The sequence below is a fragment of the Schistocerca gregaria genome, chromosome X (assembly GCF_023897955.1).
Source record: "Schistocerca gregaria isolate iqSchGreg1 chromosome X, iqSchGreg1.2, whole genome shotgun sequence".
Taxonomy (NCBI): domain Eukaryota; kingdom Metazoa; phylum Arthropoda; class Insecta; order Orthoptera; family Acrididae; genus Schistocerca; species Schistocerca gregaria.
In genome coordinates, this window is record NC_064931.1 from 661,040,792 (window position 1) to 661,060,949 (window position 20,158).

Sequence of the window (20,158 nt, forward strand, 5' to 3'; positions counted from 1 at the left end):
ACAAGCAAAGTAGACTGCTTCTCTTGTCGAACTATCATTAACTTCAGATACCGGTCGAATAGTAAAAATGGCAGCATTAAGTCTTTGAACGAGATGCTAAACGTGGACTTTCCACGACAGTTTACTATCTATCTGAACATCTAGAAATTTTAACTGTTCAGTTTCACTAATTATATGCACATTCTGTGAAGTTAGAACGTCGGGTTTCGTTGAACTATGTGTTAGAAACTGTAAAAACCGTGTCTTTCTATGATTTAGCGTTAGTATATTTTCTACAAGCTATGAACTTAAGTCACGAACTGCAGTATCTGCAACAGTGCCAGTGTTGCACACAACCTCTTCACTAATAAGCTAATGTCATCAACAAACAGACATATTTTAGAATCGTCTGTAATACTACAGGGCATATAATTTATATAAATAAGGGACAGGAATTGCCCCAGCTCTGACCTCTGGGGCATCCCCTTTGACCGTGCTCCACTCAGACCCCACATCATAGCCATTCTGGAAACAGTGAATAATGATCTTTTGCTGTCTATTGTTAAAGTATGAAGTGAGTCAGCTTTGAGCTACTGCCCGTATTCCACAACTATTCAACGTCTGATATAGTATTTTGTGATCAACACAATCAAACGCCTTGTTGTTGTTGTGGTCTTCAGTCCTGAGACTGGTTTGATGCACCTCTCCATGCTACTCTATCCTGTGCAAGCTTCTTCATCTCCCAGTACCTACTGCAGCCTAATTCTTCTGAATCAATTTAGTGTATTCATCTCTTGGTCTCCCTCTACGATTTTTACCCTCCACGCTGCTCTCCTTCGATGTCTCAGAACATGTCCTACCAAGCGATCCCTTCTTGTAGTCAACTTGTGCCACAAATTTCTCTTCTCCCCAATTCTATTCAATACCTCCTCATTAGTTATGTGATCTACCCATCTAATCATCAGCATTCTTCTGTAGCACCACATTTCGAAAGCTTCTTTTCTCTTCTTGTCTAAACTATTTATCGTCCACGTTTCACTTCCATACATGGCTCCACTCCATACAAATACTTTAAGAAACGACTTCCTGACATGTAAATCTATACTCGATGTTAACAAATTTTTCTTCTTCAGAAACGCTTTCCTTGCCATTGCTAGTCTGCATTTTATATCCTCTCTACTTCGACCATCATCAGTTATTTTGCTCCCCAAATAGCGAAACTCTTTTACTTCTTTAAGTGTCTCATTTCCTGATCTAATTCCCTCAGCATCACCCGACTTAATTCGACTACATTCCATTATCCTCGTTTTGGTTTTGTTGATGTTCGTCTTATACCCTCCTTTCAAGGCACTTTCCATTCAGTTCAACTGATCTCCCAAGTCCCTTGCTGTCTCTGACAGAATTACAATGTCATTAGCGAACCTCAAAGTTTTTATTTCTTCTCCATCGATTTTAATACCTACTCCGAACTTTTCTTTTGTTTCCTTTATTGCTTGCTCAATGTACAGATTGAACAACATCGGGGAACAAACGCTTTAGTTAAATAAAAAAAAGATGTAATCCAGAATAGTGTAGGTACTTTGCGCAGAGTTTTATGAAGTTTTGTTCCGTTGAGAATGACCTATTGAATTCTGTTTGCTAGGAGGTACTGGACTCAGTCACAACTCTAGTTCTGTTCTCGGTAAGCTCGTATTTTGTTCACTAAACGAAAGATTTTGGGTATTTTAGAAAGGCTACGAACATGTTCTTAGGAGACACGTGCGTGTTTGTAATATCGGAGGAGGGATGTCTCCCGTTTCCTAAAGCAGTACAGCCAGAAGTAGGTGGGACTGTGAAGGAGAACCGCAAATGCACCAGAGGCATGTCAACGCGTTCACCGAGATGGAGGGAGTAATAATCTCCAGTCGTAGCTGCGAGGCGCGGAGGGAGCGCGCGCAACAGCTGAGGGCAGGGGCGGCGCAGGAATTCGCGGATTACACGCGCGTAAGTGGCTGCTGCACAAACCAATTTCACGCCTCCGGGGAGGGGCCTCGCTCGGCCGGGGTGATTCATACCGTGCCACTAATACCGCGCCCTTCAATTAAACATTTCAGCGGCGCGGGGCTGGCCAACAAAGACCCCCGCCTTGAGCGCCTCGTTAATTGGAGCAGCCGATCAGTTTCACTCGTTATTCCGGCGCTTTTCTCGCGTTGCTTTAATTTAATTGCACAAGTGTTTTCCCGTGCGCGCACTATCTCGGCGGCGACGCCCGACGACCCCGATCTGAGGGTGATAGGGGAACTATGACACCGACAGTCAGCCGGAGAATTGCGTTATTGCGTCTCCCCCAGGGGTCAGAGCCAGTACCACCCCTGGTGTCAATTTAAAGCTTTTAGACACGCTCGAGCAATATTAGTTACTTCTCTAGTCTCTGAATGAGGTGCCTAGAGCACTGTCATGACATGCAAAGCCTTAATTTGTTGTATGATGATGTGGAAAAAGAATCCATTCAAAATTCAATAATTGTAAATTAGTAATAGATTGATAACGATTAATTCGATATACACCGTCCTTCCGAAACGTTATGACACGTACTGTATTCCTGGCTTACAAGAAATGCTTGGCCAGTGGCAGCTTTAAGTAAAAACTGTAAACAGCTGGTGTGCATTTGGCCAGTCAGTTGTTAACTGATTTACGACTGGATTCATGACTTTCTTGCAAATTGAACTCAACAAGTTGCTCTTAATGGAACAAAGTCGACAGACGTAATGGTAATTTCCAGAGTACCCGAAGGAAGTGTCATAAGACCCTTTCGGTTTACAATGTCTATAAATTATCTAATAGAAAGCATCGGAAGCTCTTTAAAACTGTCTGCAGATGATGCTGTTGTCGGTAAGACTGTAGCTACGCCGGAAGACGGTATCGACTTGCAAAATAGCTTACAGAGAATTCATGAATGGTGCAGGCCCTGGCAGTTGACTCTGGACATAAATAAATGTCACATACTGCGCATGCATACGAGAAGAAATCCATTGCTGTGCTACTATACTATTGATGAAAAATTCCTGGAAACAGTATATACCTTAAAATATTTAGGACTAACTATCGAGAGCGACCTTAAGTAGAGTGAGAACGTAAAACATACAGTAGGAAAAGCAGATGCCACTCTGAGATTGATAGATTAAAATCCCAAGGAAGTGTAACTCGTTCACGAAGGAAGTGGCTTACAATGCGCTTGTTCATCAGTATGGGATCCTTAGCACATAGGACTGGTAGAAGAAGCGAACAAGATCCAACGAAGAGCGGCGCGTTTCTTGACGGGGTCGCTTGGTCGGAGCGAGAGTATTTCAGAGATGCTTAACAAAATCCAGTGGCAGACGCTACATGAGAAGTTTTGTGTATCACGGAGAGGTTTACTGCTGAAAATTTGAGAGAGTAGTGTCGTAGAAGAGTCAGGTAAAATATTACTTTCAACCATCTCTCGAAGTGACCATGGCGAGAAAATTCGAGAAATTGGAGCTTATCGACAATCACTCTTCCCAAGAGCTATTTGTAAATGGAGCAGGGAAGAGGAGATCAGTTAGCGGTACCTGAAGTACACCCCGCCGCACACCGTTTTTTTTTCCTTTTTGAATTCTGTTCATTATTGTTCGTTGTATTTGACCGTAGCGGACGTCACATAAAATCCGTTGCTAGTCCCTTCACGCAGTTTTTTTTTTTTTTTTTTTTTTTTTTTTTCATTGCAGGGAGCAGCCATCTCGCTGACCGAAAACGCACGCCGAGCTACCGTGCCTGCACCGTTAGGTTGTTTGCGGAGTGTTAATGTAGATGTAGCAGGCAGTGTTAAGTAGTAGACGTACGGCTGCAGTCTGTTAACACTGTTCTGTCATAAACTGCAGCACCTGTAAATTAAGTGCCCAAGACATTCTTCAGAATGTTTTGAAGTAGAGAAAAGTGTGTGTAAAGTTTGTCACGCACACATTTACACCTGATAAAAAAACAATGGGTAGACACCAGCCACGGCTTGATTGAAAATTCTGGAAAAAATGCTGACGGTACTTGGTGTTATCACTACGAACCAACAACAAAATGATAAAATGGTGAAATTCAGATGAAGGGTGAACACACTGCCGACGTGCCCGACATTTAAGCCAATGCGACGCGTGAACAACGTCCCAAAAGAGGACTTGCCTGGCAGTTTCACAAGGTTGTTTGAAACTTCTGTCTTATGTACTCGATTCAGCGGATAATGTGTAGGATAGAACACCTAAAGCATTAAAACTGGCATCTTTTTTCTATTTTATTACTGATCTAGTCAGGAAACTCTTTGGACCGACCAGGTATGTGCCATTATATCAGCAGTCTCACAAATACGCTCCCAATAAACAAAACACACGAATAGTTAAAACATAAATAACAGAAATTCCCAGATTAGCCTACATATAGTATACACGACACTGTTTACCGTAGGCTAAGGTCAATACGGATAGAAGTCTGCCTGCAGAAACACTGAGAGGAGACTTATAAGGTCCATAGCCTGCATGAGCTGGATAATATCAAGAAACAAAGAAAACGTAGGTATTTCACAAAATGGACTGTGCGAAAAACAGTCAACAGCCATCTCTGTATCTGTTTTTCTGTTATATCTTGTTTTGATCAGCGAAATTATTCGTGGCGTACTTTTCGGTTTCAGTGGGCCCGTAAGTGAAAATCGTTATTACGTGTTTATGATCAGTCTCAGTTCAATCGTTGAATAAATGCTCTTAGAAGTTGCCGTCAACAATGCCGTCATATTATATAACATATTTAAGTTCTTCTTGTTTATTAAAATTTTCTGGTTACGGATTAGTAATCAGGTATATTAGAGAAATATATTCGAATTTAATTATTTAAAGGTGCTCTCTAGAATTTCAGAGTGCCTCATACGAAGTGACTTGGACTTAAATTAGACTTTCAAGCATCAACAACATGCGAAAGTACTGAGTTATATTCCTATCTTTCAGTATTGTAAGCTATGATTCGCATTCGGGATGAGCGGGCATCAAACCTCTCCAAGCTAATCCATATTTAGGTTATTTGCAGTTTCGCTACATTATTAAAGGTAAACTGCGAGATGAGTTCTGTAAACATGCTATGGACCTTTCCTGCTCTCTTCACCTACTCCGCAAACCATCCTGCGGTGTGCTGGAGGCTACTTTGCATACCAGTGTCATTTCCCCCTTTTCCTTTTTCTGTCGCGTGTTGTTCGCGGGAAGAACGATTGCTGATAAGCCTCGTTGTGGACTCGAATCTCTCTAATTTTATCTTGATGTTCTTTTTGCGGCATGTACGTACGAGGAAGCAATACACTGGTTGACGCTTCTAGGAACGTACGCTCTCGGGACTTTAACAGTAGACCATACCGTGTTGCAGAACGCCTCCCTTGCTGCATCTGCCACTGGAGTGGGCTAAGCATTTCCGCAATGATTTAGCGCCTGCTAAATGAAGCGTAATGAAGCTTGCTGCTCTTATATGGATCCTCTCTATTCCCTCAATTAGTCTTAACCACGAGACGAGAGAGCGGATAGCTGGAAAGAATACACTGAAAGCCTCTATGAGGGGGAAGATTTGTCTGATGTGAAGAAGAAACAGGAGTCGATTGACATACGCAGAACAATATTTCTCGCAAGAGATAGCTGAATAGACAGGAAGCTTGAAGTAATATTATGCTGGCGCTTACGTCGTTATCTTGTCAAACTATAAAACGGAAATAAGAGACATAACAGAGTATGCCAACTATGTAACTAGTCTCCGCCTACGTGTCATCATGCAGGGGACAATATTTACTAGTTCGTATCATAACGGTAGTTACATAAGCCTACAGACAAAAACGCTATATTTTTCTAATTCAATGCAAACTTTCGGACTTTAAGTCCATACGAAAATGATATAAGGAGGGTTGTTAGCGATGTGATAAATTTGTCATTCTGTTTTTGCTGTGTTATTATTTTTCCACTGCAATAAAAGATTTACTATATGCCAAGTGTTTATCCCTCTGTTGACATGTGATCTGCGAAAGCCCAAGTGCAAAAAATGTTACAGAAACAATTCGTATCATCTTGTAAATATTAGAAAAAACTTAGTGGATGGCGTGCCTTCCACGATAGGGTCGTTAAAGATGTATCTCATACTCGGGATGAAGATGGATGAGGATGGAAACCGGCCATGTCTTTTTCAAAGGACCCATCTCTGCATTTCCCTTAATCGCTTTTGGTATGAGATTGAACCTCGCTCCTCATGAGTGAAAGTACGGTGTTCTAATTGCTGTACCACTTCTCTTTGGTTATCAATCAGAGCAACACAGGATAAAATTCGTCTAACTTACACACTTCTAATTCGTACCGAGTAGCTTCTACTGAAAAGAAACAACATACGACAGTCGACGAAACACATTTGGTATTTCCTTATCTATTTCACTGTAGTTTCTACTACTGGTTGACCGTAAGAGTATTAGCCGTTCACATTAAGTATATGACTTTTCATTAATAGTGTCTCCCCAGTTGTGAGAATTGATTAGAGCGTCGTCTCTAATGACGTCAGGGTCATCAGAACCTTAAACTCTAGACATCAGTCTTTTCTACTTTTCTAACCACTTGTTTAGTAATGGTTACTAGATGAAAACAGGTTTTATATGATTTGCTACTTAGCTTATAAATGGTGTGATAGCTGAAAAATGAAGTTTATCGTTGTAAACAAGATAATGATTTGCTGTTTCATTCTGTAATCACTATCAAGTAAGGGTCGAACGATGTCCTCTTCTCAGCAAGAGAATCTACTGCTGACTTGACTGGTGAAAGTCTGTATCAGTTCCTGGATAAATTATCAAGAGATTAAAAGTCTGTAACTTCTGAGAGCGAGAATCAAAGTGAAATGGTAGCGCCGCATAATGAGTCACTTTTTGATGTCGCTGAAGTCAATGAGAGCACATTTTATAAGCTGAACCGGTAAATGAAGCAGCAGTATTTATGCCTGCGAAGGTTCATCTAAGAGGTTTGCACTGCGTAGCACAGACACCCTCGTCGTTCCAAACGCATGTGCCAGTCATGTGCTGTTAGAATATGCATGAGTAATGATAAGAACTCTTTTTGCGGAGTATCACTAAACGTCATCAATCCCTGCCTTACCAGTGATTTCGCAGTGAAACCACATACAATAAAATAACTTTTTTCTGAAAATACTTGTACATGTTTTAATTTGGTGTGGACTTGTTCTTTTAAGGGAATAATAGTTCTAATAAAGATTTTATTTGGAACTTCCCTGCAGATTAAAACTATATAGTGTACTGGAACTTCTGAATTTACCACACAAGTATTCCACGGATTGAAGTATCTAAGAACGACTGACGACTAACCCTTACATTTCATTTCAACTAGTACCTCTTGCTGTACATCTTAAGTCTGCAAGGTAGGACAAGAGGTACTGGCGGAAGTGAAGCTGTGACGGTAGATGATGATCTGTGCTTGGATAGTTCTCTCGGTAGACCATTGATAAGGGAAAGCTAAAGATCCCCGGCTGGTTTCTCGGTCCCCTAAACAATTCTCAATAATTTTAATAAGCCAGGAAGTTTCAAATCAGCGCATACGCTGCAGTAGAGCCAAAATTCGTTCTGTATGGCCATCAAGAGAGTGTTACGCCATTGTTATTGCAAAAAAGTGGAAATTTTAGGAAACGACGATGTAGGTGGATGGCGATCACGCATTCTCCTTAGATTAGATCACAATGGCTCAATATATTGAGATCTGGTGACTGTTTTGGCTATGAGAGATGCAAAAATTCGTACGCCTGCTCATAAATTTATCCTGGACGATACAATCTGTGTGAACAGGAGTCCCTTTCTCTTGGAGAAAAGTATCGCCATTGGGAGGCAAAGCCGGCCGGAGTGGCCAAGCGGTTGTAGGCGCTTCAGTCTGGGACCACGTGACCGCTACGGTCGCAGGTTCGAATCCTGCCTCGGGCATGGATGTGTGTGATGTCCTTAGGTTAGTTAGGCTTAAGTAGTTCTAAGTTCTAGAGGACTGATGACATCCGCTGTTAAGTCCCATAGTGCCCAGAGCCATTTGAACCATTTGGGAGGCAAACATCTTACCATGGCATGGGATGATGGTCCAAAATGATCACAGAATGTTTGACAGTAATGCGCCTACTTAGAGCATGCATAGGACGCACGGAGCGCATGGCGTGCCATGAAGTGGCCGCACAAATTACCACCAAACACCAAACCCTCACCATGTTCCATTCTTGGGAGGTAAACTCGATCAGAAGTTTGAAATAAAGTGAAGCAAGACTCATCCGACCAAATAACTTTCTTCCATTGCTCCACTGTCCAAGTTTTATTCCTTCGGCATTACGTATTCCTGTTACATGCGTATGCATCACAGGCTGATTTCGGAACTCCCGTTCGCTCTGCAATTCCTTGCTTCTGGAGCTTCCTTCGCGTTGTTTTGGTGCTGACAGGGTTCGCGAATTTGACAGTCAGTTTTGCAGTGATTTTCGCAACCGTCACCACAGTTTTCTTCAGTGGCCGTCTGTCATGACCACTCAGTAAACACTTTTGCCGCGTTGTGACTTATGGATGAATGCTGTATAAATCTTACCAAAAAAAGAAAAAAAAGGCTCTGAGCACTATGGGACTTAACTTATGAGGTCATCAGTCCCATAGAACTTAGAAGTAATTAAACCTAACTAACCTAAGGACAGCACACACATCCATGGCCGAGGCAGAATTCGAACCTGCGAACGTAGTGGTCGCGCGGTTCTAGACTGTAGCTCCTAGAACCGCTCGACCACCCCGGCCGACCACAAATCTTACATGCAGTGGCTCTTGAAACATCGAACATGTCGGCTACGGTGGTTACGGAAGCACCCACCATACGTGCACCAACATTTGCCCTCGTTCGAAATCGCTTAGCTCCGAGATAATGCAGTGATAGCTACAGTGACTACTGTTAAGGCCACGACTGACACTTCCAACATATTGAGGACATTGTACAGGTGGCGCTCCTGGTCAAATACGAGGTCTGTCCAGACAATAAGTTCCGATTGATCGCGAAATGGAAACCACAGTGAAAATCAGAAATGTTTTATTTGTAACTGTTATCTATACCTTCCAGCTACTTCTCTACGTAGTCGCCGTTCTGACTTAGACATCTGTCGTAGCGTTGTAACAACTTTCCAAACCCTCATCATAGAAGACAGCCGCCAGTGCTTTCCGCCAAGTCTCAACGCTGACCTTCAGCTCGTTGTCTGTGCCAAAATGTTGTCTTCATAGCCAGAGGTTCATGTGAGCAGAGATGAAACTCAGAGGGAGGCATTTACTGGCTGCATTGTGGGTAATCAAACATTTCCAACTGAAAACGCTGTAGGAGCGTCTTCATTGCCCCTGCAGAATGTGGCTGAGAATTGTATTGAAGAAGAAACCGCACGATAATTATGTAATGTTGGTTGCATAGTTTCAGGCGAAATTTCTCACCCGGTCCTCGTACTTGGCGGGAGACACTAATTTCTAGACATTTTTACGCGCTCACTGTAAGCTCATAAATGAGAAGAGCGACGCGATCCTATCTAGTGTCATACTAGAGACACTTCCCAACACATCTGTGCAAATCCTTATCGGATTTTCATAGTCGTTTCCATTTCACGACCGATCGAAACTTACTTTCTGGACACCCCTCATACAACAGCGCAACTTGCATTTATGTTGAAGCACGAATTTCTGTGTTTCCATATTTTTGTCCAACGCCTGTATATGCCGAACATTGCTGCTTGTTCACGATGGCTTTCTGTGCCTTGCTTTTCTTAATTTCCTTCACAGAAACAGAAAGCAGCGACGCATTTTTATGTCGGCTGCTACGGCCTCCTTGCGAGGACCCTCGAGTTCGGTGTCTAACGCGCTGTGCTTGTGGTTGCAGGTCCGCGGTCGCGCCGACTGAAGCGCAACAAGAAGCCCGAGGAGAAGCGGCCGCGCACGGCGTTCAGCGGCGAGCAGCTGGCGCGGCTGAAGCACGAGTTCACCGAGAACAGATACCTGACTGAGCGCCGCCGCCAGGAGCTGGCCAGGGAGCTGGGCCTCAACGAGGCGCAGATCAAGATCTGGTTCCAGAACAAGCGCGCCAAGATCAAGAAGGCCAGCGGCCAGAAGAACCCGCTTGCGCTGCAGCTGATGGCGCAGGGCCTCTACAACCACAGCACCGTGCCCATGACGCGCGAGGAGGAAGAACAGGCCATCGCCTCCGACAAGTGAATCGCTGCGCCTCTCTTCCTTCACTAATCTAACGGAATTTCGCTGCCGTGACTACTGGGTGCACATTGCACAAAATGAAATTCGGCCAGCGAATAGTGAGTGCACGCGCCTACGGTTCCATTGTGTGTGCTGACGGATAATTTGGCCAGTTCCTTACCAGGACATCTTAGCGCTCGAACTGAAGTGAGCTCTTCGTTGCTGTTCAATGGACAGAAGAAATGAACTCCAAATGTTTCAGATAGGTTTACGTCTCTATTTCTGATGAAGTGCCACGGGTACCAGATTTTTTTCAAAAGACGTCCTAAGCGTATTAAGGAAAGAAACAACAGTAGAGGCTGGAAATTATAAAGAATGTGGCAGACTGCTCTAGCAGCTGAGTAATACCTGTTGTGTTCAATGGTGAAGGAATGCATGTAAGAAATTCTGTCTACAACATATCAGTTTACAGTGTAGCAGACTGCTTAAAATGACACTAGAATCCACAACCGACTAATGACATGGAGTGTCGGTGTCACTAAAGTGTGGAAAGCAAATGTAGACATTTTGAAACTATGTACCTCACTGTGAAATCAGTGGCTGAAGTTTGTAAGGGACAGGAGTTTCCTGGATCCACCGCAAGTCTTTCTTGGCAATCGCCACCTGCATTCTGCCAACCTTTAAACTGAAAGTTGTACGCAGTCGACTGTATTATGTGTAGAGGAGCAACCTCGCATTGTGTTTTATCTGTGTCTCTTAACTGACAGAATGACTGTGCAATAATTTAGTACCCATTTTTTCACATAACAATGAGCATTTCCTCCAGACGATCTACCGACATTAGTTTTATACATGTATCAGTCAACTGCGAACAACAAGTGCAAAACAAGTATTTAATCGGATGTAGAACCAAAGGAGCTTTTAAACATCCTGCAAATAAGCTAAAGCACAAACAAATTGTTTTAAACAAAATATGCGTGTGTACAAATGTGTAACAATGTAAATGTGACTGATTTTTCATTATTATTATTATTTTATTATTATTATTTGCAGATGATGATAGACCTATATCGATTCAAACGCGTTGAAGGTATATATTTATACTGTAGGATCAGATCAAACGTATGGCGCAACATTTACTACTTATATCTTTGATCCAAATATGACGTCACATCAAGGCCTTGTACATTTTCCAGTACATAACAGTTTTTTTCTCACTTGAGAACTCTTGTTAGCAAGATAATGCTCAATAAGAAAGTTATTAGTCTTATTCATCATTGCTTAGAAATGTCGCTTGAGGAACTGGATAAGTGTTTTTTGCTTTTATTTCCTCTCTGCTAAGAAGCAGCAGAGGAACCCGTTACCATATATCTTCTTTTATTGATTCTACTGAGAAACTTGAACATTTTCACATTGCAGCAGTAAACTTTTTTTAAATAATTCATTTCGGTTGCCCTGTTGTACTCTGAAAGAGAAAGATATAGCAATAATTTTTTACTTCGGATGTGCTATAATTAAATAAATATTTAATTATGCAGTCTGCCAAGTTTAAAGTCTTATTTATCATGGAAATAAGAAGATATTACACCAAAGTCTGATTAATTTATTCTCCATGTGTTAGAAGTAACTGGAAAGCATTGCTTGATTTGATGACTGCCAGGTACTGTTAGCAGGATGACGTACTTCCACAGCTGTCTCTCTCTTCAGTAACAAAAATTGAAAAAGCTGAGAATATTTAGTGTATAAGGAAGACAAAAATGTACATATAATTCAGAAATGCTCTATACTCGTTTAAACGTGTAGAATGTACAGAAAAATATCTAGATATAATTTAATACGATATAAAATGTATATACATTGTACCTACATATTCCTACATGTTCTCTTGTAGCATTGGTAGAGACTAATTACTGCATTTATGCATGAGACAAGATTTCTTGCTGAAAACAGCAATTCCATTAAGAGAATTATGCCCATTTGATTGTGACTGTAAAAAGTAGTGATTGGTAACATTAAAATAACTGCAGTATTTTTCCTCATTTTCATGCAAAGATATGTACTTAAAATATTTATTGAAGTCAGAATAAAGCTTACTTCATTTACTTAATTGGTATACCGACATTTATTGTAGAATGCGTGTTTTATTTCCCTCATCACAAATCTTTTGTTGTATTCTATTTTCAGAAAAGAGAAGAAACAAGTACTGTGTCTTCCAGTTATGGTTCTCTGACTGTTCTTCTCTGTGGCATTTAGATCGTCAGGGACGTTTTTGGAGAAAGGAAACAGGTTATTTACTTGATGAATATAGCCCAGTTGACTGTCATCGTCGCTGTCAATACTCTTTCAAAATAATTTTATTTTCCATCCTTTGGCCAACTGGGAAAATTTATGTGAAGTGATCAGAATGGAAAAGAAAACTGAAATAAAAAACTTCATTTTAAAGTTATTAGATGGAAGAAGATTAGGTAAACATTTTTGTTTTGGCACAATTCGTGTATTTATCACGGGAAGTAGTTATGTTTGTATAATTAGAGCATTGCTGGACTATTCGAATATTGCATGTAGAGGAGTGATAAAATAGCACGCCAAGAATGTGTTGTACAACTATACGTACTACAGATCTCAAAAATAAAATTATTCAGTCTTGTCAGACGCCTGCAGCAGCAGATCAACGCAGCAGAGCAGTGGTACTAGAGGTTAAGTTACTGTGACATGTCTTTGTCATGCAGGGTAAGGTTCTGCTTTTGTAGAGTACAAAAGTACAATCATGGGACTGCTGCCTTTCTTAAACAGTCAGGTAGATACAGTAGCTATAAAACATCTTTTCGTTATGGGTTGGAGAACGGAAGCTAACCACACTGGGACACTGTGCATTTCGATGAGCAAGATTTCTTTTTTTTATTTTTTGCGAACCTTGAGAACACCGGTGTCACTTATTTTCGAAAATCCCCTTTCCAATTGGACAGCCAGGTAGATGGACAAAGGTAGGAATCATATCATCAGCTTAAAAAAAAACACACACACACAGATGACGAACTTTATTCAAGATAATTGTTAAATACCTTATGAAATGCCGTAAAATCTTGCAGCGGCAAAGGCAGTTGACCCATGTTCTGCAGAAGTTGAGTTTAGATCTCCACTGGCTATCTACATAATGTGTAGGAGTAATAAAATAGCACGCCAAGAATGTGTAATACAACTATATGCACTACAGATCTCAAAAGTAAAATTGTCCAGTCTTGTCAGACGTGTGCAGCAATAGATCAACACGGCAGAACAGAGGTAGTAGAGGTTAAGCTAGTGTGACATGTCTTTGTCATGCAGGGTAAGGTTCCGCTTTTGTGAAGTACAAAAGTACAATCATGGGACTGCTGCCTTTCGTAAACAGTCAGGTAGATACAATAGCTATAAATCATCTTTTCGTTATGGGGTGGAGAACGGAAGCTAACCGCACTGTGACGCTGTGCATTTCGATGAGCAAGATTTCTTTTTTTTTTTTCTTTTTGCTTTGCAAACCTTGAGAACATTGGTGTCATTTATTTTCCAAAATCCCCTTTGCAATTGGTCAGGCAGGTTTGTGGACAAAGGTAAGAATCATATCATTAGCTTAAAACACACACACACACACACACACACACACACAGATGACGAACTTTATTCAAGATAGTTATTAAATACCTTGTGAAATGTCAACAGAATCTCGCAGTGACTAAGGCAGTGGGTCCGTGTTCTGCAGAAGTAGAGTTCAGATCTCCACTGGCTATCTACATAATCGCATAAGGTCTCAGAGAATTCTATATTACCAGGAAGAGAATGCCTTGAAAGCCTCTCTAGAAAGGCCGCGGATGATTTCTTCCTCCATCCAGCTGAACTACTGCTGCATTTGTAATGATTACGAAGTTATGAAACATTAAAACTTCTTTCCTTGTTCAATTCACAAACCTAGAGGGACTGCTTGATGTTGTTAATTGTCAATTTTCATATAAATAAAGCAGAGCCTCGAACATGGCTCAAATGGCTCTGAGTACTATGGGACTTAACATCTATGGTCATCAGTCCCCTAGAACTTAGAACTGCTTAAACCTAACTAACCTAAGAACAGCACACAACACCCAGTCATCACGAGGCAGAGAATCTGGAACATGGTCAGCAACAAATGTGTTACAATTTCAACAGTTAATTAAATGTTAGCGCTTCACGTTGGTTGTCCGAACGGTCATCTATAGTGATCTCGAAGCATTCTACAGCGACATATACACTACTGGCCATTAAAATTGCTACATCAAGAAGAAATGCAGACGATAAGCGGGTATTCATTGGACAAATATATTATACTAGAACTGACACGTGATTACATTTTCACGCAATTTGGGTGCATAGATCCTGAGAAATCATTACCCAGAACAACCACCTCTGGCCGTAATAACGGCCTTGATACGCCTGGGCATTGAGTCAAACAGAGCTTGGATGGCGTGTACAGGTACAGCTACCCATACAGCTTCAACACAATACCACACTTCATCAAGCGTAGTGACTGGCGTATTCTGAAGAACCAGTTACTCGGTCACCATTGACCAGACGTTTTCTATTGGTGAGAGATCAGGAGAATGTGTTGGCCAGGACAGCAGTCGAACATTTTCTGTATCCAGAAAGGCCCGTACAGGACCTGCAACATGCGGTGGTGCATTATCTTGCTGAAATGTAAGGTTTTGCAGGGATCGAAAGAATGGTAGAGCCACGGGTCGTAACACATCTGAAATGTAACGTCCAGTGTTGAAAGTGCCGTCAATGCGAAAAAGAGGTGACCGAAACGTGTCACCAATGGCACCCCATACCATCACGCCGGGTGATACGCCAGTATCGCGATGACGAATACACGCTACCAATGTGCGTTTGCCGCGATGTCGCCAAACACGGATGCGACCATCATGATGCTGCAAACAGAACCTGGATTCATCGAAAAAACTGACGTTTTGCCAATCGTGCACCCAGGTTCGTCGTTGAGTTCACCATCACAGGCGCTCCTGTTTGTGATACAGCGTCAAGGGTCACCACAGCCATGGTCTCCGAGATGACAGTCCATGCTGCTGCAAACGTCGTCGAACTGTTCGTGCAGATGGTTGTTGTCTTGGAAACGTCTCCATCTGTTGACTCAGGGATCGAGACGTGGCTGCACGATCCGTTACAGCCATGCGGATAAGATTCCTGTCATCTCAACTGCTAGTGATACGAGGCCGTTGGGATCCAGCACGGCGTTCCGTATTACGCTTCTGAACCCACCGTTTCCATATTCTGCTAACAGTCATTGGATTTCCACCACTGCGAGCAGCAACGTCGCGATACGACAAACAGCAATCGCGATAGGCTACAATCCGACCTTTATGAAAGGCGGAAACCTGATGGTACACATTTCTTTTCCTTACACGACGCATTACAACAACGTTTCAGCAGGCAACGCCGGTCAACTGCTGTTTGTGTATGAGAAATCGGTTGGAAACCTTCCTCATGCCAGCACGTTGTAAGTGTCGCCACCGGCGCCAACCTTGTGTGAATGCACTGAAAAGCTAATCATTTGCTTATCACAGCATCTTCTTCCTATCGGTTAAATTTCGCGTCTGTAGAACGTCATCTTCGTGGTGTAGCAGATCTCATTTTTGGATCCTGCCTCGGGCATGGATGTGTGGGATGTCCTTAGGTTAGTTATGTTTAAGTAGTTCTGCGTTCTAGGGGACTGATGACCTAAGATGTTAAAGTCATATAGTGCTGCCTCGTCCCATGTACCGATAACTTTACTCTCCCAACACTGGTGCAGTACTGATGCGGGGCTGACTGCTGCCGAATTAGGCTCGTTACCATGATGTCCTTGACACAGGGACGCTGGGCAACTGCTTTAAGTAATTCCGAGAAAGGATCCTCTGAATATAAAGAAGCATATTGTTACAATAATTTTTAAGGTTTCAGAATCTACCGCATTGTAAGTTCTGACATGATGTTATACCTTTTGCCTGTCATAACTGCTTTAGGTGTTGCAAATTTCAGTAAAAAATTGGTTACCATTGTCCGTTTCAGCCCATTAGTCCAGGATTGCTACCATTGTCAAATACAGTGAGAAATGGTCAATAATTGTAATGCCATAGTGGCCAGATGATATTGAAACGAGCCATCCATGAGGGCCTCTGGGAACTTCTGCAATGGTGCCCACCGATGGTTAAGCTCTGCGTTTTGTACCCGAGCACGCAGTAAATTTACGCATCACTTTGCGTCTTGTTTAAAGATCTTATATCAATAATTTTCCATAAAGCATCCACATAAAGCAAGCTGCCTCCATATCTGCTATAGGCCTGCCTCATCCATTCAAAGCACTAACTGACGGGCATGACCATAGTCTACCATACCTTTTCTGTTTATATAGAAAACCATCACCAATGTGCAACTGAAACTGAGTAGCGATTTACTGGAGTTGGGATCAGCACTCTTCAAAAATGGCTCAAATGGCTCTGAGCACTATGAGACTTAAAATCTGAGGTCATCAGTCCCCTAGAACTATTTAAACCTAACTGACCTAAGGACATTACACACATCCATGCCCGAGGCAGGATTCGAACCTGCGACCGTAGCGGTCGCGCGGTTCCAGACTCTAGCGCCTAGAACCACTCAGCCACTACGGCCGGTAGCACTCTTCATCAGCAGAGACATCAACGTATTCTTTTGAGTGAATCTTCCAACTCAGTCCATCAGCAATAGTATGCATTTTCGCAGTGCAGTACACAACTCCGTAATTACGTCTGCTAAGCGTCAGCCAACTGGTTGGGTATTTCATGTCTAGAGGTCATTTTAATGTGGTCACCATACTAAAACTCTCGCCATACATGGAGCAGTCGAAGCAGGTGATGGAATAGATTATGCTAAGCATCTCATTTTCAGTCTGAAATAATTCTTTTCGGATATTTTCAACTTCCTTGAGGCATAAGATAGTGCATTTACCATATTTACTTCCTGACTCAAGACGGATAATAGTGTGAGACTGCAAGATAAGGTAAACGTTTTCTGGTAATCCTGATAAGTGAGAACAGGAAAAGTGGTCATCAAGTCGTTCAGATGCTCTAAAGCTTCTTCGGTCCTGTGGAATGGCCTTCCCATTTTAGTAGATTGGGTGTGCCTTACTAATTCTGTGAAGCTGCACACAAATTTCTGATAGGGGGTGGCCAATCCAAAGGAGGATTTCTGTAGTAGGGGTAACGAATTCCTACACACCTTCTAGAGGTGGGATACATTTGCATACTATCCTAGCAATAATATGGCCTAATTAGCGGACTTGGCTGAGTACAAAATGACGTTTTTGTAGAATTAGCATCGAGTGTGTCATCTGCAGTTGGTTAAGGACCACATATTTCTTGATATCCCTGAGAAACACTACTATGTTATCCAAACACACAATAAACTACTTTGGTTTTAGGCCTTGAATGACCCCATCCAGAAAGGTGCAGCAATGTCAAGGGCGTTCTTCAATCAGAATAACGTTTGGTGTTGTTAATACTCGTAATTCCAGTGGAGCAGTAAGCACCATACAATCTTGGGTCGACTCTCAGGTGCTACTTCTAACTCATAGTACCCGCCTCTTAAGTTCGTCTTGTAAAATAATAACATTGTATCAGGTTGCCCAAATCTCAGTTACATTCAACAGAGGATCTGCGTCTTTTACAATACGTTAATTCAAGTAACAGTAGTTGCAGAAGAACCAATACATTTTGCTGCCATGCATAATTTTCTTTGATATGATAGCCACATAAGTATGCTAAGGACACGTAACTTATTCTATGATATCATTTCAGAGCTTTTGGTCCAAGAATGGTTCCATTATTTGTTGGAGGTAGTGCAGAATTTAGTATAGTCTCTTGCTTACTGCTGATTCATTCTCAGTGTGAATCCTAAAACAATTTAACCATACCTTCCACGTCGTTATTTGGTAAATGGCACATTTTTTTCCCACATTGCAGCTGAATTAGTAGACCGTTGCAGCTGAGGACTCCATGAATCTGTTCCCCACTCTTTATCCTTTTCCTCCAAAGTGTCACGTTTCCTTTCAATGAAGTGGGTGGAGCAGTCGTTATCAGACAAGAACCCTATCTGGGAGGACGTCAGTTCAAATCTGCATCCAGTGATCCAGATTTAGGTTTTCCTTGATTCCACCAAATCATCTCAGGCAAATGCTGGGATGGTTTCTTTCAAAGGCATGACAAGTTTCCATTCACATCCTTGAAGTAAGCTGAGGTTGTGCTCCATCTCTAATGACCTCACTGTCAATGGGGGGGTTAAACACCAGTCGTCCCTCCATCCTTTCAGAAAGCCACGTAGTAGTTCCAACTCTGCTGTGGTAAAATTATCCATGCTAACAGGCATGCAAGCAGTGTGCCCTGTTCAGGTCCCGATTTCCTAGGAAGACACCAACACACATAATGTATTAACTTGAAATTCTGCTTTGACATTTATTCGTCATACAGCTATTCTGTAGTTACGGTGGTAGTACCCACATGGAACGACGCCCCTGCATTACTCTAGATCTACTTTAGCATGCTGTGTAACCACACATTAAAGCCCAAGAATACCAGCCTGGGGAAGCTGGGGAAGCATTTAAATCCATATGTGGAAGCCACTATTTTTCACTCAGAAACTAACTCATGTTGATCCAAGAGAACTTCCTAGGCTCCCATAGGCACCCCTTAACCTATAATATAGCAGCTCCCTGTTACCCTTATCAAATACATTATAAGTTATTACTGACATCCATTGCTCTGTATCCAGCAAGAAATTAGAGGAACTCTGTTGGGCCCTGGGGCCTTCATCTACATCTAAATCTACGTGATTACTCTGATATTCACAACAAAGTGCTTGGCAGAGGGTTCAATGAACCACCTTCAAGCTGTCGCTCTACTGTTCCACTCTCGAACGGCACGCGGGAAAAACGAGCACTTAAATTTTTCTGTGCGAGCCCTGATTTCTCTTATTTTATCGTGATTATCATTCCTTCCTATGTAGATGGATGCCAGCAGAATGTTTTCGCAATCGGAGGAGAAAACTGGTGATTGAAATTTCATGAGAAGATCCCGTCGCAACGAAAAACGCCTTTGATTTAATGATTGCCACTCCAATTCACGTATCATGTATGTGACACTATCTCCCCTATTTCGCCATAAGACAAAGGAGCTGCCCTTCTTTGTACTTTTTCGATGTCATCCGTCAGTCCCAACTGATGCGGATCCCACACCGCACAGCAATGCTCCAGAATAGGGCGGACACGCGTGGTGTAAGCAGTCTCTTTAATAGACATGTTGCACCTTCTAAGTGTTCTGCCAATGAATCGCAGTCTTTTGTTTGCTCTACCCACAATATTATCTGTGTGATCGTTCCAGTTTAGGTTATTTGTAATTGCAATCCCTAAGAATTTAGTTGAATTTACAGCCTTCAGATTTGTGTGACTCATCGCGTAATGGAAATTTAGCTGATTTCTTTTAAGTACTCATGTGAATAACTTCACACTATCCTTATTCAAGGTCTATTGCCACTTTTCGCACCATACAGATATTTTATCTAAATCATTTTGCAAGTCATTTTGAACGACTTTACCAGACGGTAAATGACAGCATCATCTGCAAACAATCTAAGACAGCTTCTCAGATTGTCTCCTATGTCGTTAATATAGATCAGGGACCACAGAGGGCCTATAACACTTCCTGGGGGAACGCCGGCTATTACTTCTGTTTTACTCGATGACTTTCCGTCTATTACTGCGAACTGTGACCTTTCAGACAGGAAATCACGAATCCAGTCGCACAACTGAGGCGACACTCCGTAGGCACGCAGTTTAGTTAGAAGACGCTTGTGAGGAACGGTGTCGAAAGCCTCCTGGAAACCTAAAAATATGGAATCAATTTGACAACCCCTGTC

At 42.1% G+C, this 20,158-nt stretch overlaps 1 protein-coding gene across 1 annotated transcript in view; it reads left to right on the top strand.

Annotated features, from left to right (window-relative positions):
• Positions 1-12,320, top strand: part of LOC126299093 (homeobox protein engrailed-1-B-like) — a 322,170-nt gene extending 309,850 nt beyond the window's left edge. Inside the window, exon 2 of the mRNA XM_049990768.1 lies at positions 9,906-12,320. Coding sequence (XP_049846725.1) covers positions 9,906-10,237 — 332 coding nt within the window. The 3' untranslated portion in view covers positions 10,238-12,320. The remainder of the gene's footprint in view (positions 1-9,905) is intronic.
• Positions 12,321-20,158: the final 7,838 nt, after the last annotated feature.